Here is a 23,955-nt window from a genome sequence, read left to right on the forward strand (position 1 = left end):
AGAAACCAAGTGGCATCTTCTCGTGATTCATGCACTGAGTCCCTTTCACTGGAGGGAGGGGGTTAATAAAGTGCCCCCACGCGCACACACACACACACACACTCCCTGTAGTTCATCCCATTGTCTTGCTTTTGCCTGGAAAGTGGTACAGAAACAAACAAACACACAAACAAAAACCCTAAGCAGGAGAGACAGAAAAGGAGCTGCCTTCTGGTTAGCAAGAGAGGCGCTCGGGTCACAAATATCCTACCCCCTTTGAAGTCAGTGGAAGTTTTGCCACTGCCCTCACGGGGGGCAGCATCGACCATTTAGTGCTTGGGTCCAAGATACAAACAGGCTGCCCTCGTGTCTGCAGGGACCTGTCTCTCACAGACGCGGAGGGCCCGATCCTGCATCCCTGACTTAACACAACGCTCCCCTCTGCTCCAGACTTAGATGGGTGGGGTTTTCTTCGTTGGAGGTTTGTTTGGGGTTGTGTGGCTCGCCCTCCACGCCGCCTTGATGCGGGAGGGGTGCAGGATCAGGCCCCCACATTTCAGCTGTCACTCGGTGAATGTTTGCAACGAGGATGGAGGCACAGAACTCAGCTGGAAAGGCAGAAGATTCCCAAGAAGCAGAGAACTGGGGATAAACATTGGGGATGTCAATGGTGCCGGGATGTTACTTCCCAAATCCGATCCCGAAGACGTCAGCAAGTGACAGACAAAAAGTGGAACAAGCCCAAGTCTAAAGAAAAAGAGAACTTTGCATCCCCGTGGGGCTCTGTCAAGAGGTCTGGGGAGTGGTAGCAGATAACGCGTTCTCCCCCTCAGCTTTCATTTGACTGACAGCCTGAAATACGCCAGTGTTCTCACTTAAGGCTCATCCTACCTCACTCATGACAAAGAAAATAAGGTGACTTAGCGATGCTCTCTCTCTGTCTCATATTAATGGCTATCAAAGCTACAAATGAAAGAGACCCACCAAACTGTTCCTCTGATTGATGTTTTGCAGTCCCGTTTACTGCTACAAAGTGATTTGCTACAAAAAAATACACAGTTTGAGTTATTATATCATCCACAAATTTGGTGCTACAACTATATAATTTTCAGAAATGATGTAAAATCATTGCAGACAAATATACAAGGAAGCCCCAAAGACCTCTTTTTATCCTTTTCTGTAATGGATCTGAAATGAGAGCTCATAGAGATACGTGTACAATATGTGAAGGCAGAACTGCCACCACGGGAGCTTTATTAATATGTATGTAAATGTGATCTAGTTAGATCCTGCGTTTCTATATCCCCTCACAAGGCAGAGCGGCTAAAAGCCGAGCGGACCAATGCCCTGCGTTTACACTCCTTTTCACAAACACCACCACTTAAAGATTCAAAGGGAACAGGAACGAGACGATTTATTTAAGCTAAGGTTGATTTCTCGCCCACTCTGCCCAGATCTCTGTAAAAAAAACATTTACTTCTAACTTAGCACGAGCTTTTCGAGTGAAGCATGTGAAGAAACCTAAAGTCACATCAGGCAGCCTCTGTTGCAGAAATTGTAATTCTGCTGAAAAGTTGTTTGGCCAAAAGGGAGAGCGTGGAGACGGATTTAAAATGCTTCCAAGTGACAGATTCATCTCATCCTCTTGCAAGAATATTGGGAGTTCCTCTTTTACATTGAAGTTACAGTTATTTATACCCACTCCAAATTTCAGCAGAAGACATCACATGCTTAAAAAAAAGGGGGGGGGGGAGACACTCAGGAGCTAAACCACGTCTGAGTGCCGAAAGCTCTTGAATCGCCATGCCTGGTTGCATATAGAATAAAATCGAATATTTAAAACTGTATTGGTTTGTTTTCCCTTAAGGAAGATGTTCCTGGGTGAGAGTGATTTGTTATGATCCGCGTTACAGTACGAACAGAATGATTAGCACGTCGGGGCAGGATTTTTGTTTTGCTTTGTTTCTCGTTTAAAATAAAGAAACTAAAATCTGTAAAGCCTGTACGCAGGCAGCGCTTCTTTTTAAAAATCATTTTTCGTGTTTCTTTTTGTTAAGTGCCAAGCTGCCTTTGCTAGCTTTAACGTTCGCGCGTGTGTTTTTGTTACGTGTTAAACCAGTGCGAAGGGGAGAGAGAGAGAAGAGAAAAGGAACTTGGACAAAGCAGTCAAATAATCAGTGGGACAGAAATCCTCTGACCACAGCGCTATTGTGCCCGGCCGCCTGGGAGAGGGGGAACTGGGGGAGGGAAATGGGCAGTGCAGCTAGCCCCCAGAGAGAAGCAAGCCCCTCTTGTTTGTCTGCTGTCACCGATTGTGACTTGGATATCGACAGAGTGGGAAAACAAAGCGGTGGGCCAGCTGCAGATGGAGGCGGGGTCGAGGGATAGGTCAAGGTTAGAAAGAGCCTGCTATTGATCTGGCTTTGAACGCGAGACAGGGAGAGCAAAGAGACTAAAGGGGGAGCTGTGAGACAAGACATTAACAGCTTTCAGTGCTAATGATCACAAGTGCCAGACAAGTATCAGAGGGGTAGCCGTGTTAGTCTGGTTCTGTAGAAGCAACAAAGAATCCTGTGGCACCTTATAGACTAACAGATGTTTTGCAGCATGAGCTGTGAATACCCACATATAAGCCAGCAAGAAGCAGGCTAGAGATAACGAGGTTAGATCAATCAGGGAGGATGGGGCCCTGTTCCAGCAGCTGAGGTGTGAAAACCAAGGGAGGAGAAACTGGTTCTGTAATTGGCAAGCCATTCACAGTCTTTGTTTAGTCCTAAACTGATGGTGTTAAATTTGCAAATGAATTGGAGCTCAGCAGTTTCTCTCTGGAGTCTGGTCCTAAAGTTTTTTGCTGGAGGATGGCCACCTTAAAATCTGCTATTGTGTGGCCAGGGAGGTTGAAGTGTTCTCCTACAGGTTTTTGTATATTGCCATTCCTAATGTCTGATTTGTGTCCATTTATCCTTTTCCTTAGAGACTGTCCAGTTTGGCCGATGTACATAGCAGAGGGGCATTGCTGGCATATGATGGCATATATTACATTGGTGGACGTGCAGGTGAATGAACCGGTGATGGTGTGGCTGATCTGGTTAGGTCCTGTGATGGTGTTGCTGGTGTAGATATGTGGGCAGAGTTGGCATCGAGGTTTGTTGCATGGGTTGGTTCCTGAGCTAGAGTTACTATGGTGCGGTGTGCAGTTGCTGGTGAGAATATGCTTCAGGTTGGCAGGTTGTCTGTGGGCGAGGACTGGCCTGCCACCAAGTGTGGGATCATTGTCCAGGATGGGTTGTAGATCCCTGATGATGCGGTTTGAGCTGGGGACTGTATGTGATGGCCAGTGGAGTCCTGTTGGTTTCTTTCTTGGGCTTGTCTTGCAGTAGGAGGCTTCTGGGTACACATCTGGCTCTGTTGATCTGTTTCCTTATTTCCTCATGTGGGTACTGTAGTCTTGAGAATGCTTGGTGGAGATTTTCTAAGTGTTGGTCTCTGTCTGCGGGGTTAGAGCAGATACGGTTGTACCTCAGTGCTTGGCTGTAGACAATGGATCTTGTGGTGTGCCCGGGATGGAAGCTGGAGGCATGAAGGTAGGCATAGCGGTCTGTAGGTTTTCGGTATAGGGTGGTGTTAATGTGACCACCACTTATTTGCACAAGTGGACCTCCCGTGTAGATAGGTCCAGGCTGAGGTTGATGGAGGGGTGGAAGCTGTTGAAATCATGGTGGAATTTTTCTAGAGTCTCCTTCCCATGGGTCCAGATGATGAAGATGTCATCAATGTAGCGTAGGTAGAGAAGGGCGTGAGTGGACAGGAGCTGAGGAAGCGTTGTTCCAGGTCAGCCATAAAAATATTGGCATATTGTGGGGCCATGCCACTGATCTGGAGATATATATTGTCATTAAATTTGAAATAGTTGTGTGTGAGGATAAAGGCACAGAGCTCAGCAACCAGTTGTGCTGTGGCATCATCAGGGATACTGTTCCTGACAGCTTGTATTCCATCAGTGTGTGGGATGTTTGTGTAGAGAGCCTCTACATCCATGGTGGCTAGGATGGTGTTCTCTGGAAGGTCACCAATGCATTGTAGTTTCCTCAGGAAATCAGTGGTGTCACGGAGATAGCTGGGAGTGCTGGTAACATAGGGTCTGAGTAGGGAGTCCACATATCCAGACAGTCCTTCAGTGAGAGTTCCAATGCCAGAGATGATGGGGCGTCCAGGATTACCAGGTTTGTGGATCTTAGGTAGTAGATAGAATAACCCTGGTCGAGGTTCTAAGGGTATGTTGATTTGTTCCGGTGTTAGTGTAGGGAATGTCCTGTCCTGACTGGACAGTCTCTAAGGAAAAGGATAAATGGACACAAATCAGACATTAGGAATGGCAATATACAAAAACCTGTAGGAGAACACTTCAACCTCCCTGGCCACACAATAGCAGATTTTAAGGTGGCCATCCTCCAGCAAAAAAACTTTAGGACCAGACTCCAGAGAGAAACTGCTGAGCTCCAATTCATTTGCAAATTTAACACCATCAGTTTAGGACTAAACAAAGACTGTGAATGGCTTGCCAATTACAGAACCAGTTTCTCCTCCCTTGGTTTTCACACCTCAGCTGCTGGAACAGGGCCCCATCCTCCCTGATTGATCTAACCTCGTTATCTCTAGCCTGCTTCTTGCTGGCTTATATATACACACCTGCCCCTGGAAATTTCCACTGCTTGCATCCGAAGAAGTGGGTATTCACCCACGAAAGCTCATGCTGCAAAACATCTGTTAGTCTATAAGGTGCCACAGGATTCTTTGTTGCTTCTAAAGTGCCAGACAGGGGAGAAAAGAGGAGACTGAAAAATCACTTTGGAATCTCTCCCCCCCCCCCATTGGGATATATTTGAGGAGGAAGAGAAGGCAGGATTTTAAAAAAATGGTTCAAATAAGCTGTGTGTAAGGCGATGCCAGCTTTTACACTAGACCTGATCTCACTTCAAAGGGAGAAAGACCGCATCCACCCCAGGCTGAACCATTAGAGGCAATAAGGGAAGGCAGCGTGGTCAATCATTTATGTGTCCTTATCTTTGGTTTGAATGCCCACTGTAAGACAGGGGTGAATCAACAAATGATGCCCAGGAACTTCCTGATAAGGGTTAGCTTCAGGTACGTGCAGCTTCCTGCAAAGATCTGAAACCGGCCAAAGTAATGCGAGATGGACTTTGCACCCACCCCACACCCTGGCTGCCAGTAAGGCCATTCGCGCTGCACCTTTAAACCAGGAGCAGCCAGTGGGTTTGCAAATGCCCCCTTCTTTCCCCCCAGAATCGCGAGAGACGTTTTGTATGAGAGTCACACACACAAAGCCTGTTTGCCACGCCAAGCAAAGTGCAAGGAAATGGGGGGTGGGGAGCATGGAGGGACCAAGAAAGAAAGAAAGAAAGAACGAAAAACTCTTCTTGGAATGAATGAAAGCGAACCCTTATAGGAAATAGCTGTAGAAATATGACTCAAGTATCTAGAAATGCATGAAGTGCAGTATGTGTGTGTGTGTGTGTGTGTATGTGCGTGTGTGTGCGAGAGAGAGTCGGTAGGAATATTTTAAACTTTTTTTTTTATTTTGCTTTTTTGTATTTTCTTTGGACTTTCAGCTGCATTCCTGGAAAGGCTACAACCGACCCCTGTGGCATCCATCATGCTGACACCAGGTGGGGCTGGTGCTTTTCAAGCTTTAGGTAAAACGGGGGTGGAGCTGCAGGAAGAATGGTTCAGCAAAAGATCCCCTGAAAGGCACGGGAGGGGACATTGCTGCTCCCGCAGCCCAGGTTCCTTTGAAGGCGTTTTTCCTCCACTCCCTCCAACCTCAGGCTACCTCGGACCTTCCTCCACCTCTGGCCCTTGCTGTGCCACCCTTTTCGCACCCGATTGTTTGAACAACTTTTTGACAGGGCTCCGTGTGTGTTAGGGTGTGTGTGTTTAAAGCAGCCGCGGATCTCTGAATTCCCGCCCAGCTGCTGCGAGTTGTGTTACCACCACACTGTTCATTTTCTTTGTAGGACCCTGTTAAGCAAAACAAACAAACGCCAGGAAGAATCTAGGCAAGGTGCTAGGAGCTGAACTGGCTTTTCCAGAGTTGCTGTTCAGGGAGAACGGTGGCTGAGCCAGGGAGAAGAGGGCATGGCAAGGGTGGCTCTGTGCCCGCCAACAAAACCCATCCCCAGGCCTGGTGGTGGGATTTCCTTGGCTTTCCCCATGTGACATCCCCAGCCAGAACTAGGGTCTATGGAGAGAGTGAGGCTGACGAAGTAAATCTCATAGATCTGTGAGGGTCTCGCTCTCTGTAGGGGGAGGCAGATTTCCCAGCAGTTGCTGGAAGAGGCCAGTGTAGCTGGTTAGCCAAATTCTGCTCAAAGCAGATTAAGGGCACGGAGATGAATTTTGGTCTCCTAAGGCTCCCCTGCGACTTCACACACAAAAATATTCATTCCGCGTAGAAAGCGAATGACACGAATGCGGAATGTCTTGCCCAGCGTGTTCAGGATGAAGGGTGATGATTGTTATTGGATTTCACTGCAGCCCCCATATCTGGCTTCAAAGTCCCCCCCTACACACACTTTCTTCGCTCTGTCCAGACCTAGTGCTGAAAAGCACTTCGCAAAGAAGTTTGCTTTTCTGGGATGGGGTGGGGGGGAAAGGGGAAAATACAGGGGGGTGGGAAGAAGGAGAGGGCGGGGAAAGGAAAGTTGGTTTCCAAGAATCTTAAAGTTAGAAGCGCACTCAGCCGGGCATTTACCTGCCTGTGAAATCGAATGAAAAGTACATGCAGTGTCTTGTTCCTCCGTGATCTAAATGCCTCTGGATTCTCCCTGTCTTGGGTGAGTGCCACTAACTCACACAAAGATCTTCCCTGTCAGGAATTTTCACACGAACAACCACCATCACCACCACCAAAGGTCGAAGCGGTGTGCGTGTGTGAGAGAGACAAAAAGAGTCTCCCGGTGTGTTTCCCTGTAGCATCACTCGCAGATCAGGGAAAGAAAAATCTCTCCCCAGCCCACACAGATATTTGTGTTAGTGCAAAACTGTTTGAAATACACTGGGAATGTGCCTGCAGCTGAGTACCTGGGGTGCTGTCTGATCCCCAGCCCTTTACGCCAGTGATCCTAGAAATGGACCACAACGAAGCAAGACCCAGAGTCGAGCCCGGACCATGGAGCTCCTGTGCCATCATTAATAACAGAGCGGAGCGATCACTCTGCCAGGACCCCCGCCTCAGCCCCGCTGCCTGCGTCGCCCTGAGCTGTCCACTCCGATCCTGACCTCTCTTAGCCCGGGCGGCGGTGCCACGCTGCCTGGCATGACCCCTTGGACGATTTAAGTCCAGTCGAGGCACTTTGCCCCAGGGAGATCCCCAAGTCACTCCCCTAGTGAGTCCCCGGCCGGAGTGAACGACCCGCTCGAGCCTCCCCTCCCCAGCCCCACGGGAGCTGGTTTCAGGACAGTTAGAACAGGGGAGGGGGGAAGTTCAGTTTGCACGATTATTATTTATCGCGATGGTGATTATCGATCATTATTATTTCGCTGGCACTCAGAGTGCCGGTGAAGGAGGCAATGCACAAAGCCCGGAGCTGCTCCCGATCCATGCATGTGCTTCAGTTTGTGTGTGTGTGTGTGTGTGTGTGTGTGTGTTTCTTGTTCTCTTGCAGGGTACAATGTTAAAAAGCCACCGCTAGTCGCCCCCAGTGCTCCTACTCTCTGGGTCTTTTTGTCTCTAGTGCAGATTAAACGTCACGTCCGCACTTGAACTTGAATTTTATCCCATTGTACAGAGGCAGCCCCAGCCATAGAGAGACAGAGCGCTCCCAGAGAACCAGGACTCCGCCATCTTCACATTGCAATATATAATAGTAATAGCCAGCACCAACCCAGCTGCACTGGGGGCTTCCTTCCTTCCAGTCCCAGTGCCAGGCGAGGGGGAGCAGTGCAAAGTGGTGCAGAGGCATTGGCAATCCAAAAGCACTAGGGCAAAGCAGTGCCACTTGAACTGGGAAAGAGGAGACACAGTTTTGGCTACCCCTTTAAAAAAACCCAGCAAGGGTCAATTTCTGAAAAAAATATTTTTGGGGGCATTTTTGTGTGTGTGGGCAATCCCCATTCTGTACTTTAAAAAAAATCCTGATTTTTTTTACCCTCCTGGTGGAAGAAGTGCACTTGCCAATTTGCCAGGCACTCTGGAGAGAGAGAGAGAGAAAAAGTGTCACTGTTGGTGCAAATCCTCCCAAGTTCAAGAAGAGATTTGGAAGTCCAAGTGACAGAAGCAGTGGAGAAAAGACAGTGAGAGAGAGAAAGAAAGAGCTTTTCCTGATGATGATGTTTTTTTAATTCAGGGGGATATCCCACCTAGTGCACCAGAACAACAAAAAAAGAGGGTTTTTCTTGTCTCCATTTATTTTATTTTTTAAAACGAAGAAATCAATAAAGAAGAAGACGAAAGAGTGAACGAAAAAAAAGAGGAGGAAGATCCGCCCCCCCACATCCCCCCCAACCCAGTACAGCTCTCCGGGCGATGCCAGTGTAAATGCCAGGGCAATGTCCCGTCGCAAGCAGGGAAACCCGCAGCACTTGTCACAAAGAGAGATTATCACACGTAAGTTTGAATTTGAAACAAGAACGATCAGAAATCAAGCCTCAAAAGGGGGAAAAAGTCCAGGAAAAGCCAAGTCTAGTAAGTCACTTTAGAGACAGAGGGGGAGGGAAGAGGAGAAGGAATTAAAGGGGGGAGGGTGTGTGTGGATGGGAGGAGGGGGGACTGGAGAAAACCAAAGTTTGCAGTGAATTTGCAGGCTGTGGCGGCGCGGGAGGGAGGGAGGCGGCAGGCGGCGTGGGGCAGAGAAGGGGCCGGGGAAGGAGCCGGCGGTGGGGTCTGGTGTTTTGGTTTGCAAAGCCCGCGTGCTGGCGGCAGAGGGAAGAGCCGGGGAAAGTTGGCGAGCACACGCGGCGGGGTGACAGCCGGCCGGGGGAGATGCGGGGAAGGGGAGCCGGGGGGGAAAGGCGGGCAGCGGAGGGGAGTGTGTGTGTGTGTGTGGGGGGGACCCCACGGAGAGGGAGCTGCCGCCGGGGAGCCCCTCTCGGCCAGCGCGCTGCGGGAGGAAGGGAGGCGAAGCCGGGACCGTCCCCGGCACCATGCGGGCAGGGGGATGGGGGAAGATCGCCGGCCGGGGGGTGAGATCCGGGCAGCCCTTGGGCTGGGGGAGGCGAGGTCGGAGGGGGAGAGCAGCGGCAGCAGCAGCCCGGAACGCTTGTCAGGCTCCAGGTAGCTGGGAAGGCGGCTGCCCTCCCCATGCCTCCTACGGAAGGACCTGCCCAGGTGCCAAGGCACGGGAGGGAGCTCCTGCCCCTCCACCGGCCACCGACCCAGGCATGGCAGCGAGCGGACCGGCGTGTTGCGCTGCGAGCCAGGACCCAATTTGCAAGGGGGTGGGGGTGGGGAGAATTACCCCACGAGGCATCAACTGCAGCAAATAATACTAATACTAATAATCACAAGCACAATAAAGCAACTAGGCAGGAGCCTTAGATCCACGCTGGGAACCCCCCCCCCCCTCCGCCACCCCAAAGCCCGGGCAGGACTGAGAGCTTCACTTTGCAAAAGCTCCCATTGTAAAAGAAAGAGAAGGTAATAAGATCTAACAATCTCTACGAAGATCCGGGGGACAGTGCAGTTTTGTGTGTGTGTGTGTGTGTGTGTGTGCGCGCGTGCTACAGAAGCGGCTGCAATTGCACCTTCTCTGTGCACGTTCCCTCCCCTCCCACTCCTGTTTTTAGCGTTTATTTCCCTAATTCGCCATGCACAATTTTAGTGCAGTAAAATCAAACATCTTCTAGGTGCAATGAAGATTGCAGGCAGGTTTTTCCCTTGCATGGCTCTCCGAAATCCCACCATCTGATGTGGGGAAAAAATTGTAGCCAAATAACAAGCAAACAGCAACAACAAAACAAGTCCCGAACTTGCTTTTAAAGGAGTGTTGCGCATGGAGCAAGCCAAGGGCTGAGTCTCAAACGCTGCAAATCCGAATATTTATGTTATATTTTAAAAAATTTAAATAAATAAATAAATAAATATATACGAGAGTCTCCCCTCCCCTGAAAACCAAGAATAGAAGCCATCTGCCAGGAGCATTTGGTGGTTGCGATCTCTCCTTTGTTACATCTGATAAATGTTGTTTGTAAGAATTTGTTGGAAATACTTTTTTTATTAGATATCTTGGATGGCGTTTGCCTTCTGAAATTTCAATTTCTCATTTTTTTTAGCTCATCTGGTTGCTTCGTTTTTTCACCCCCATTTCCCTCCCCAACCAGCACTTGGTGCAACAAAATGAAGATGCATCTGATATTTGACTCTTTTTTGGGGTGGGGGTGTTTTTAATTCATTGTTATTTTGCAACCAGATTTGCATGCCCATTAAAAAAAGGCGACTCTCCTCCCCCGCTTTTGTTGTTTGCATTTTTTTTTTAAATCTGGTTTGGAAATTGCATTTTCCTTTTCCTTTTTTGTGTGTGGGGAGTGATTGTTGATTTTTAAAAACATCTGCATCATCTATTGCAATTTCTACTACTTATTTTCTGACTCATTTGCAAGGAGATATTTGGTTTTGAAAGGGGCCGTGGACTGTGTGGATAATCTGGTTTGTTGCGCACGTTTGAATTTGTTTAAAAGGGAGAAAAATATATATATATATATATATATTGGGAGGGAGGGGAGCCAGGTAGGTTCGCTCTTTAATGACATCTTGTTTTCATATCGCCTTATTTGAAAGGATATAATGAGACAGGGAATCATTAATAAGGGTTCCAAGAAGCAGCGGGCACAATGGGTTTGGAGGGGAGCCTGCGAGGAATGGAAGGCAAAGCTGCATGCAGTTTCCCTCCCTCCCCTCTTGTATTTATCTCTCTCTCCATCCTGAGGAAGCTGGCGGAGAAATCAGGATGCATACTGAATAGTGGCAGAAAAAAATAAAGGTATCAATTGGGTGGGGTGGGGGGAGAGTGGGAAAGCAGGAAATGCGGGCATTTTAGCACACATACACTGAGCCTAAGCTGCAGACTTTTCAGAAGGGTGTTTTGCCAGACAGGAGTAGTCCTACCAGTTTTCAGGAGGCTTTAATTCATTATTAAAGAGCCAGTGTCTGTTCTATGAAAAGGAGAGTTTGGGGAGTAGCTGGGGGGAAAAGCCTAAACTAATAACCAAAACAACAACCCGGAATGAATTTGATATTGTTTCCTGAGATGCATATATCTGATGTTTAGCTCTGCCTTTTTGGCATCTGTCAGGAGAAATGCTTTGCAGGGTGGATGGGAGTCCTGTGCAAGGCAAAAAAAAAAAGAAAAAAAAAAAAGAAAGGTTTTCTGACACTGTTCCACTGATATTTACTGGGTTTCACCTTGGTGTTCAAAGAAACATTTAGATAGTGAATGTGAAACAAGCAAGCAGGCTGCAATATATATAATAGTTGTTTATTCCCAAATTAGAACAATTATTATTTATAATCTGCAAAATTGAGTGGCCTATTTGCCTCACTCTAGGTTGCTCATACAGTGTTGAAATAGATATACTTGCAATGGAAAAAAGAGAAAAGAAATTTAAAACAAAAGTCTGGACCTTTATCCAGTGATGGAGACAAAAACTTGTACCTAAGATAGTTAAATTTATAGACAAAGTGAAAAAAGGTCTTATACAGAAGAGATGATGATATGCTGTAGAACTGCTCCATACCAAGAAAGATTATTTTGGTTTGATTAAAACAGCTTATTTTGCAATTTAACAATTTTTTAAACTAGAGAAATGTGTTTTAAAACCAGAACTATATTTTGGAGTTGAAGGAAATGTGAAAGAGAATCCATGTAAAAAGCCAGCTTCTACCAGTTTTGCAGAATAAGGCAAAATAAGCAAAATGAATAAAACAGTAGAAAATATGGAGGAAAAAAGCACAGAAAATGATAAAATTCCAGATAGAGAACTAGAGTTCCCCAGTGAGATTTCTTTCATAACTGGTCAACAGGTTCCCTAGGAAGATTAATAATTTACCCTATCAGTTCGTATATGTACAAAGTAATTTAAGCAAAAGAAACAACTAATAAAATTTCTAGTACATAAAAGTTTTGCAAATTGCTTCTAAGTGCAAAGAACTCCACTTAAAATGCATTTAGATTTGCTGCAATTAATGCGCTTTTTGCCTTCAAAGAAAACAATTTCACCTAGTGTCGCACATGGAGAATGTAAGATATTACTAAAGAATTAGCTAGGAAATGATTTTTGGAGATGGCTGCATTTTTCTTAATACACACATAGCTGTGCATACAAAAGCATAATGTGTTTTTTAAAAGACATGTTACATGACAGCTTTAAGTAAGGCAATACAAAAGATGTGTTCTTTGTCAGTCTCTGGGATGCATTTTATTTAAATTTATTTGTAATTTACTCTTGAGATAAAAACAGCTCATTTTCATAGCCTTCCTGGCTTTAAAAAATAGCGTATTTTAAAAAGCCAACACGTTGTGGCTGTGTATTATGAATCTGTATTGCTTCCTAGTTTTTGCATGATTTGCTTAGTGATTTAAATAGCTGTACGATGGATAAGAAAGCGTTTCATGTTGTTTCGTTGGTAGACAAATACAGAGAATATTTTGTCAAGCTTATTTAAACATTTAGCAAACAAGTCTAAGATTTTCCTGTGTTGCTGTGTTTAATAGTAATGGTTTGTTGAATCCTTGTCTAGTGCAAAATGTATCTTGCTATGTTGAACAAAGGGATGTCTAGTGGCATATTTGACAATAATTATGACTTAGATGAGTGTGTGCTAGGTAAAATAGTACAAATTATAGATATCAATGACTGACTTCCATTGACACCTATTCTGTTGTTTTTATCAGAACTGAGTTTGCTTTTAGCATAATCTTTTTGTTTAAAAATGCTTTGTACAAGTCATTTATTTCCCTTTCACATTTCCTATCTAGATTGCTTTGTGCTGTGGATTGTTTGTTGATATAAAATACTTTCCAAAATAAACTTTGCTTGGCTTTTAGTTGAATTGCAAGTCTCAATTGTGCCCTCTGGCTTTAAGTGACATGTGTTGACAACTAGGGGGAGCTCATAGCCTGTATCATAGTAGATTATGGTTTGAATCATCCAGTACTGTAGTACTGGTGGGTGGGATACAATAGCTTGGGAAATAATAGCTGTATCTGAGGCAGTTTATGTTGCTGCAAAATATTTTAAGTGTAAAGATGAAGTATTGATTTTCATGCAAAGATCTATATGGTACTATATGAGTGGGATTGCAAGTTAGATAAATCTAGTTTTAAACAAATCATGACTGATTAACAGACTCCAGCAGTTAGAAGTTTTTAATTAAAATTAGTTTTTAACAGTGTCTTTTATCCTCAACATATAATTTTTAAATTCTCAGTTTGTTGTTGTCAGATAGTGACCAGGCTGATGATAGCCATAGGTATGGATTCATTTTAAAAAAATGTGCATCTATTTATCTGCTTCCAGCGTATGTATAAACGTACAGCAAATATTAGATAGAGAAGAAGATTGTGTACACTAAAAATGCGCATGCACATTCATATAATTGTCTGCGCTTACATTTCAGAAAGCTTGAAATCCCACTCGATTGTATCAAATTTTGGATAGCTTGTATTGCTTTTGATCCTTGAGTCCTTTTAACATACAGGCCGCAGTTCCTGTAAATAAAAATACGTCTTTCCCTAAATAAATAAACACAAGTCATATACAACGTGTAAAACTTTCTGTGGAGCGAGCGATAGGCTATATACAGGGCTTCTACCGTTCACTGTTTTAGTTTGCATGTGCATTGTTGATAGACTTTAGTGGGACACTTTCTTGCCCAAACATATAATTTAATGGCGTACACATAGAAAGCTTTGATCACTGGATGTTAGGATATAATGTTTACCTCACCAAGTCCGAGAAATTCATCAAGTTATAGTTTTGTTAACATAGCAATGACTTATTCTTATTTTAGGGCACAATATGTGGGTGGAGGTTATCCCGTGACAGGAAAGAGTGTTTTATTCTAACCTGAAAGAGAAATAAATTAGGTCAGACAAAAGATCAGGGCTGTCATCAACTGTAGAAAAAGCCTTCACTCTTGAGTACAGAGGGCCAGCAATTTATCTGATGATTTCTCTACTTCATTTAATGTTTGAATTGAGCTAGTTGGAAGCATATAGACAGCAGCCAGCCCATTTGACAGACCTGGAGGATGAAAAGCACAGTGGCTCAAACCCTGATGATGCTAACATTCTCCACCTATGGGAAAACCTTTTCTGCAGAAACCTCAAACTTTGCTGATTGTGGCTGTAAATTTTGACTAAGAGACATAATACTTCCCCCCGCCCCACATACATTATAGTTGGGTAGAAACCCCCTGAGATTGAAACACGTTTTAAAAAGTCTCGCTGAAGAGACTTACTACAACCAAAATGGCTCTCCACTTCCGCTGAACATTTTCTTCTTTTGGTGGTTGTTCCGCAGCGCAGCAGTCCTCTTTGGTTCTCCGCGCCCAACACATTGAGTTAGAATTGTTTGTAGAATTTGGTCTTTCAAGGTTAAGAGTCGGGTAGCCTCAGAGAAGGCTAGAGGAAAAGTAAGCTGCCTTTTGGGGCTGAATCATGACGCACAGTAAAGTTACGGGTGCCAGAAAAGCGCCTTGCAAAGTGTGTACCGCCGTTACATGCAGATAGATTTATATATATCTTTGTAATGAGGGGGGAAAAAGACATCAATAACAGCGTGAAGCATTGATAAATGTATGATTCATTCAGCTGCTGCTACCACAGCACCTTCCTCTTTCATGTTTATTTACTTTCATAAAATGTGTCTGTGCAGGCTGCACACTGCGCACTGTTCCTTTGCACCCTCAAAGGCAGTTGTGAATTCAGAGTAAGTTACAGCTTCTAAACATCAGTTAAATTTGCTCACTGCTTTCCTCCCTAAAAAGCTGTTGCCTAGCCTGTACCGTATCCCCTCGCTAGAGCTCTAAGCACCAGCAGCTTCCCCCAAGGAATATATAAAAAATGCCTAAAGCAGGCTATTCGAAAACAAATTAAAGCAGAGGGACGCACTTCACGCATCGCAGGCACGCGCCAATGGAGGGGGTTAGAAGAATACCATCATTTTACTGGCAAAAGTGACACCAGATCGGGGATTTGATTAATGGTATGGCATTCACAGGGACTGAGTTCTGTATTTTTGACATATGCAAGTCTTTTGTGTAGTTGCCTCAATGGAAGAAATTCAATTTTTTTTGTCTGAAGCAGCTGATAATTTGTGTGTGTGCTGTTATGTGCCCAGCGTACTTTCCAGAGACTCCGTACTAGACAGCACATTATAAAAAGGGAAGTTAAGGGGGAGAAAAAAAAATCACTAGTTTACTTAACTTTTTTATGACCCCTTCCACTAAGCCACTGGCATAAGCCATAAATTCATTGAATGTTATAATGAATATGCTTCAATGAAAGTCGAAAAAATGGCTCCAGAAAGTTGTATACGAGTAACAGTGATTTATGCTGTATTCAAAACACAACCTCTTTGGAGACTGAATTTTTAAAAAACAATATAGCTGTGTGTTTAAATCCACACGAGAAACAAAATACTTAACTTCCATCATGCTTTTTAAATATTTTGTTAAGCGTCTGTAATTCAGGGATTCTTTTCCAATACAGTTAAAAGATTGTACCTCAGTAGTTTTTTTTTCCTTTTCTTTTGTGTATCCAGTATCTTTTTTTGTATGTGTGTTTAGTTTTAAATAAAACAAATCTATTCACTTGGGAACAAAGAATGCTTTTATATCACATCATCACAATCCCTGTTTTATCTGTGAAGATTTACAGCTTTTGTGGTCTATAAAAGAACTGATGCATTTTAGGCTCTCAATAGCAGTAAATCTTTATTTTTTTTTCAAGAGCATCTAGTTTATTTAGGAAAGCACACATCACCCCTTTCTGTAACATTGTGTGTGTGACTTCTGATTAAATTACATCTGAGAAATGCCCAAGATTTAAGTACGCATTTGGATATGCCTGGCTTTTGTTTTGTTTGGTATTTACATTATTACTATTTCATTTCCATTTGCATTGTTCTGATACTGTAATCCTTATTGCATTTTCTGCAGTGGCAGAGAGGTTTGTTCTGTCTCAGGTGTGGACTGAGGGTTAAACTGTGCTCTGAGAGGTTCAGGATACTTCCGAAATAGGTGTTTGATGTACTGTGTTGCAGAAGAGCCCTGAAACTCACAGCTGTGTGTTCTGTTTGCTAATGCATTAGATCTAAATGGGTTATTCCCCTCTCCCCTCCCCGCATACTAGTCCCTGTGCTGTCTAGTGATCGAAAATCATTAACATCTGAAGGCTGTGCAGTGGGCTATGTGAAGCAGTGATCTCTGTCCAGTACCTAGTGGACAGGTGTTCACATCATAGCAAAAAACGCCCCTCTCTACCACAGGTGGAACTAATTGCTTGTGTGACTGGCTTAGCAGACTGAATGGGCCAAAGAGACTAAACTGTCCTCTACACCCAGAGATTGTCCTCACAGGTCAAGGTTGAGGCACATTGGCTGGGCAGCTTGGGGAGGCTCATACAGCTGCTGCCTGTGCTGTTTTGTGGATAAGTGGAGAATCTGAATCTCTTGGGCTGTCGTCATGCGCTTTTCACAGGCACGAGGTTCACTTAAAAGTAATACAAAAATACGAGAGCTTTATTCCCTTTTGCTGTTGTTTTTCTCTTTACTAATCCAGCCTCAGCTTTCTTTTTACGAAAAATTGATTTTTAATCGTGTGGATCAGAAAAATTAAATATTGATGGCAGCTAAAACCGGCCAGTGCTGCTGAGTGTGATGTTGGTGCAATTTAGACATAATACAATATCTAAACTGCAATTCACAGCTGCGAAGATGAAAAGAATCTGTATGCAGGTTATTGCTAGATTTTAGATGGTGAGGAGATGAAGCCTTTGGTTTCCAAAGTATTAGTTGTAAGCAGGTAAAATCATGACACTAGGTGCTTCCGATAACCTAGCCACAGCGTGTGTTGTCTGCGCTATTTCAATAATTCAATATTACAATAAGTGTGACATGCAGGTGTTGTCAGTGGGACATCATTCTAAAGTCTAGTTTGTGGGTAACACCTTAAGGCAGTGGTTTTCAACCTTTTTTCATTTGCGGACCTCTGAAAAATTTCGAATGGAGGTATGGATCCCTTTGGAAATCTTAGACATAGTCTGTGGGCCCCCAGGGGTCCGTGGTCCACAGGTGGTAAACCACTGTTTGATGGCTATGACTACCTTTCTCGGATCTCTTAGACATAGTATGCGGACCCCAGGTTGAAATTCACTTCCCTGAGGGCCCAGTCTTTCCTTTGTACCTTTTTACCAGGACGATGGGTAAAACATTAAAAGTAGGGATTTGGTTTCAAAGCACTGTAGAGTTTCTTGTGTTTCAGTGCAGTGACTGTCACATGGATCATGCAGCTGGTAACTCCACGTACATGGGGCATAGGCAGGAGGGAGTGTTCGCCATATCCTTGAAGGTAGAATTTCCCTGTAGGTGGGGTGCAGCTGGCAAATGCCGCAAGATTTATCAGTTCATCATTACAAGTCGCAGTCAGATCTGGTTAATCTGAGCTCTGCTCATCTGGGACTGTGGAAGATTTACATGGTAACCGATCTCACAGTACCCATGGCAATTGGGGCACCCGCTAGCTCCTCTATAGTAAAGGCTCTGGCAGTGTTTCCATCAACCTCTGCTTTTATGGATTTGCTACTCAGCTGTAGAAACGGTTCATGGGGAAGAAATTTGACATGCAGGACCTTGTTCTGCGATCAGTGTTTTCTCTCCCACTTCTTTAAACAAAATAAAATATATTAACATTTTTTATGTTTTATACTGTAAGATAAGGGAGGGAAAATAAGAAAGAGGGCAGTTCATTGCTTTTGGGTTCTTTTGTATTTTTAGTACTTAAATACAACTAAAATATAGAAAGAAATGTAACACTCCCTATTATAGGCCTCACCCGAAGCCCAGTGGGAGTCTTTCCATTGAGTTCCATAGCCTTTGGATCAGGCTCAGAGTGTAGTAACTGAAACTCTCTTGGTATTATGAATGAGCTTGAAGCATCTGAAAGTCAGAAACCATTGCAGGTGTAGTAATTTTAATATTGTGTGTTGGACAATATACACGTGCATAAATGCTGTAATGGTGCCACCAGGCTAAGAATTGTAGTGTCAATGGTATTGTGATAGAGCCGTTACAGTCTTGGATGAAAAAGCACTTTATTTTTAATGCAGATTGGTGCGAGAGATAGTAACAGTGCTTAGAGATGCCGCTAGGAGTCTGACAAATACAGTGCTGTGAATGAACATTGTTTAACTACATTCACATGAAACCATTGAATGACACCAGTTTCAGAGGGTTCCCACTTTGGACACATCTCTGCTCCATGGATCGCAATATTCCCTGTGAGCGATTACTGACGGGTTGCTTGGAGAATGCATCGGGGTGTGGTGAGAGGCTGGGCACACCTTAACCCGCCTGGCTGGAAGCAACTAGTTTTCACTTTGCCCTTTTCCATGTGAGGGCAGCTGGTGTTTTTTAGTTCCTTTCTTTTTTTTGTGGTTCAGCTTTTCCTCCTTTTTAACATTCTGTTTTCAATAAATAATAATTAGAAAAAAACCTAAGTAATGGTGAAACCCAGCAGCCCAGCAACAGAAATGAAACCACAGAAAGCGAAGTTCAAATAATGCGAAGGAGCATCTCATTTTAAATCCACAAGCAAAGTCAGAGTTTTTGTTCAGAGTCTGACCTAAACTGCCCAGTTGAAACTGCAGGGATCTTAAGTGGTAGAGGACTTAACTTATGGTGTTATCCAAGCTTGGCACATGAGTTAAGGCTGGATGTTTAGCCTTTTCCGTCCTTACCTTTGTGAGTTTTTGTCTGTCCTGTAATGCTATTTGAATGTAGGTTTTTAGTGGCTTATCTTTGTTGAGAGGGAGCTTTTTTTTTTCTTTTCTGAGTAAAAAATTAATATGCAAATTGATATGGATAAAATGCATTTGAAGATATAGTCAGTGTTTTGCCTGACATTATTTTATGGCCATTTCCAGGCCCCATAGAAAGCTGTGTGTGTATCTTACATCATTTTGGATTGATAGCTATCAGACCGATCTTGTTCTGGATGATTTGCTAAACTAAAATAGGAAATACAGTGGAGTGAAAATCATTGAATACTTTGGAACCCAATTACTACCGATCACGAGGGCTTAGTGCACCCAGAAAATGAAAAGCTGATTTTCTGTAATGTGAAGACTGCCAAAATACGAAAGAATACCAGATGTTATTTTAAAAAATACCAGTGCAGAATCCTTGGAAAAAGAGAGAGAGTATAAATGAACAGACATATGTGGACGTAACTAATATTCAGATTAATTGTAGAATTGAAAAGAAGGAATTCTGAACAATTTTAGCAGCTAACAACTAAAAGATACTTCAGCTTTTCCACCTAGGCATAGTCAGAACCCTTATCAAATGAAGCAGTTTTGCTACGTTTTCTGAAACAGCAGGGGAAAAAAATCCTATACATCAAAAAGATAATAAAGTTGAGATCCATATATGTTTTTATTTATCAGTAGCATATACCAGAGTTAAATCTTTGTAATTTGAGAGACATATTTAATCTGAAAGCTGAACAGTGATGTTATATGAACCTGGTAACAGGCATTCCCCCCCCTCCCTACCACTTTTCCTTAGTTCAATTCAGTTCTCATTTTTATTTTGTCTTTTGCAGGGCTTTGTCCCATCTCTCTTTAGTTTGTCTGTGTGTTTTAATATTTTGACACTCTGCTCCCACTTAATAAGAATTCTAGCCAGAAATGGTGCACATATTTCTTAAAGACCCTGTTCACAGTCCTTTTCGTTTGGCTCTAAAATTATGTATATGCAACTGGTAATTAAGGTGCAGTCTTTCTTCAATATAAACAATATTGCTCAATGTTAGATCATTAATGGGAACAGAAGCACTAAATAATTACCTTTTGCATTCTGACACACTGTTCACAGAAATTCACTCTCTCCCCAGCAATCTTTGTTCAGCACAGGGTTATGATTACATATTCACTATGGCATAGCATCTTTTCAGAAAATAAATTGGTAAATTAATTATGTAGCATTGTCTTCAAACTCCTTTTAAACTTAGATTAAGGGGGGGGGAAGTAATTAATCGTTTTCAGAAGGTGTATTATGCCTACAGTTTAGTTACCTCGCAGATTTATTTTGTTATAAGTTAGTAAATTCAAAGCCCTATATTATATATCTTCTGTCGATAGGATGTGACTTGCTCAGACATTTGTTTCATAGGATGCTAGGCCTATTATTACCGTAGATATACGAAGCATGTTTTTTTTTCCCTCACTTTGCATACTCTAAGACAGACTACTGTACCCCTTTCAGGAGTCTGATTTGTCTTGGGTACCCCCAAGTTACACCTCATTTTAAAACAACTTGCTTACAGAATCAGTCATAAAAATACAAAAGTGTCACAGCACACAATTACAGAAAAATTGCTTGCTTTCTCATTTTTACCGTAATCCTAAAGTAAATCAATTGGAATATAAATATTGTACTAACATTTCAGTACATGGTATATAGAGCAGTATAAAAAAATCATTGTATGAAATTTTAGTTTGTACCGACTTCACTAGTGATTTTTATGTAGCCTGTTGTAAAATTAGGGAAATATCTAGATGAGTTGATGTGCCCTACCCTGGTTGAGAACCATTGCTCTAAGCTGGTAGTGAATCCTGATGCAACTTGCGATACAGCTGGTGGAGGTACTAATCAGCAATTTATCTTGTAAGGAGAAGACAGGGGAGAAGCCTCCTCTATACTTTTTCTGTGGCTTAGAATGTTCAATAACTTCCTAGCTATAAAGCATATTTCTCCCGTTCCTCCATCCCTTTTTGTACACTTTTTTCTGCAGTTTGCTATATATCTGGGCAAAACTCCCATTGACTTCAAGGGAGGAGGATCCAATTCTATATTACAACATGTTGTTTACCTACTGCTTTGAGAGATTTGCACGCCTTCCCTTCTCCAGGAAACTGAAAAACAAAGCACTGATGCTAATGTAGAACTTTCCCCCTACTATTGCCTACTCCAGATTCAATAGTGTTGTCTCTCTACTTACTGATTTACATACTGCTAGTTCTCTATGTACTGTTTGGGCCAAATCCTATACTTAGGTAAAACTCTCTCAGGTAAAAGTCAATGGAGATTTTTACCTGAGTAAAGACTAAGGTTTGTGAGTTTTGTCAGTTCGGCTGTAGAACAAAAAACCAAAACATTTTGCTCTAGAAGAGGTTTGTGAACTACAATTATTTTAGATGTATTAATTGGCTTAGAATACTTAGTGATTGATTATGAAACTAATAGAAATTACATGTTCCTTCGAAACTGACTTGGGTGATCGGGTAAAGAAATATTTTCTGAGGCTGAAGGTTTTAAGGTAATTATTTGAAACCCACACACTTTAATTCTCTATCAACTTAATAAGAAAACGTTCTGCAACTTGTAGAGCCATCCCGAAATTTGGTAGTAGAATAATGAGCAGAAGATTTAAAGTCCAGCTAATATTCCTACATGGAAATAAGTGAGTTTCTCTCTCTCTCTGCATAGGCTTTTGAAAAGTCTCTGACTTCTCACCACAGGCCATATCACCCTACTTACTTGAGTAGGTTAATGTAACCAGTGCTATTTGGCTGCCACTTAGCCTTGCTGCTGTCTATGTGTTTGGATAAGTGTGTGCCATAGGAAGCCCAACTGTGCATTCCTCAAAGCACCCAAAACACCCATGGTAGTCAAGTGAGAGTTTTGAGTGTATAAGGATTGCTGGAGTGGGTCTGTGCTGGTTGGCAGGGAGATGCAGTTGGAATGAGAAGATGGGACAAAAACGTAACCCTTTCAGAACAAAACTTGAGCATTGCAAAATGGCTCTTTGCTGATATTATTGCAGTGCTGGCAGCAGTTAGGAGCTGTCAGGAAAGCTAGGCCAGGTCAGTCTTATGATTTTGTTTCACAGACAGTCTTGTTTGCAAAATATATTGAAATCATTCTGGGGAGGGGAGGAAGACATGGAAAAGAAAAGAAAGATACAATCAGGCTGTTTTGGCTGACCTCATGGTGCATCATTCAGATTCTATGAACATTCAAACCAATCTCTCTCTCCTCCCCACCCCCTTTCCCTCTTTCTTCTTGTCCATGTAAAGCAGAGGCTGACCATGTGGAAACGGTGCTTGCCGACGAAGATGAGACCCTGGCAATAGCGGAGCCGGGCAGCATCAGCATCGCCCCAGGTGGGACAGACCCCGATTTGTTAACCTGTGGACAGTGTCAGATGAACTTCCCCCTGGGAGACATCTTGGTTTTTATAGAGCACAAGAAGAAACAGTGCAATGGCACTGGTGGTGTCTGCTATGAAAAGAGCCTGGATAAGAGCAGCCCTCCCCCCTCGTCCCGCTCCGAGCTCAGGAAAGTGTCAGAGCCAGTGGAAATCGGGATCCAAGTCACACCCGATGAAGATGACCGTCTTCTCACGCCTACAAAAGGAATTTGCCCCAAGCAGGAGAACATTGCAGGTACAGCATGTTTTACACTCAATCAACTACCTAGGTAATCTTTTAAAGCAAGCCCTCTAGAAAGTGCTCTGAAACGAAGGAGCCATTTGCCTGGAGCAACCTCACTAGTTAGGGCTGCGGAAATAATATTGACCAATTTTTTAATATGGCAACACCTTTCTGTGAAGGGCCAGCTGTCAGGGAGACACGACTGTTTTCAGTGTTTGAAGTTGGTCTTCTGGGATACCTGTAGGTACAGCATGCACACACAAATAAAGCTCAGGACCCTGGGTCAGAGAGGCCATTTTGGTGGTGTCTTCCCCAAGTCGGAAGGCAGATAGTTACCCAGGAAAGACAACAGAACATGACACACTCGGGAAATTCATCCCAGGGCAGAGGCCTTACGGAACACTTAAAGCCTGCGGAAAGGGCCAAATCCTGATCCCATTGAAATCAATGGCAATATTCGCATTGATTTTAATGGGAGGAGGATTTGGTGCTGAGGAATAAAGTGGGGCTTACCTGGTGTTAGGGCCTTCCTCACTCCCTCTGCAATGGGGTGAATTTCAGTCTCATATCCAAATGACCTGTTGCTGGGGCTGTGTTTACCGATGCCCTGTAAATCCTGGATTTTCATAGATTTAGGCGGTAAGGAAGGGAGCTATTCAAAAGCATGCCCCTAAAGGAGTTTTTGAAAGTAGAGACAAGCACGCACTGGCCTGGGAGAGCAGATTACAGGCATTTTCTTTTCTGAAATGCTTGGATTTCTTGGAGAAATTGGATGGGTAGGTTAAAGCTGCCCCAAGGCCAGCACTTAATTCAGCAGATCACCAGCGGTCTCACTGACCGGGACATTACAGGGGACTGTATCCACCTGGATGAGTTGTTCTGAAACCTTTTCTGCAGCGCACACGGCATGGAAATCTTTTCTATAGCATCAAGTATATAGTCCGTTCCTTTGCTCTGCACCTATGCTTTCCTCGGTTACTAAGCACACACTGCTTATGACAGTTATGTGACTTGCTCTCTCTCTTAGTGTGCGGGTTTCCTGTACTATCAGAGCATGGAATCTTGAGTCAAACTTGTCTTCTTGGTGGAGTCCACTTTCTCCATCCAATACCGAAGAGCAACAGGATGTGGTTATTGCTTTGAGTATGCTGGCTTCCATAGGAATTGCCATGCTGGATCAGATCCGCTGACCCAGTATCCCTTCTCTGCTAGTGACCACAGTGCAACCCCACTGGTCAGTGAGTATTACGTGTCCTCAGCGGGGCTTGATCGACAGAAAATGTGTGTCGGTCACATCCGCTAG

At 43.6% G+C, this 23,955-nt stretch overlaps 1 protein-coding gene across 10 annotated transcripts in view; it reads left to right on the forward strand.

Annotated features, from left to right (window-relative positions):
- The first annotated feature begins 7,802 nt into the window (after positions 1-7,802).
- Positions 7,803-23,955, forward strand: part of BCL11B (BAF chromatin remodeling complex subunit BCL11B) — a 99,856-nt gene continuing 83,703 nt past the window's right edge. For 2 of the 10 annotated variants that reach the window (XM_039537114.1, XM_039537115.1), the window contains exons 1-2: positions 7,803-8,683; positions 22,296-22,664. In XM_039537114.1, coding sequence (XP_039393048.1) covers positions 8,548-8,683; positions 22,296-22,664 — 505 coding nt within the window. In that variant the 5' untranslated portion in view covers positions 7,803-8,547. Of the gene's footprint in view, positions 8,684-10,164; positions 10,185-10,623; positions 10,643-22,295; positions 22,665-23,955 lie in introns of those variants that run through there. The other 8 variants (XM_039537116.1, XM_039537119.1, XM_039537117.1 and 5 more) reach the window with 5 other exon arrangements.

Source organism: Mauremys reevesii, linkage group 4 (genome assembly GCF_016161935.1).
Source record: "Mauremys reevesii isolate NIE-2019 linkage group 4, ASM1616193v1, whole genome shotgun sequence".
NCBI lineage: Eukaryota > Metazoa > Chordata > Testudines > Geoemydidae > Mauremys > Mauremys reevesii.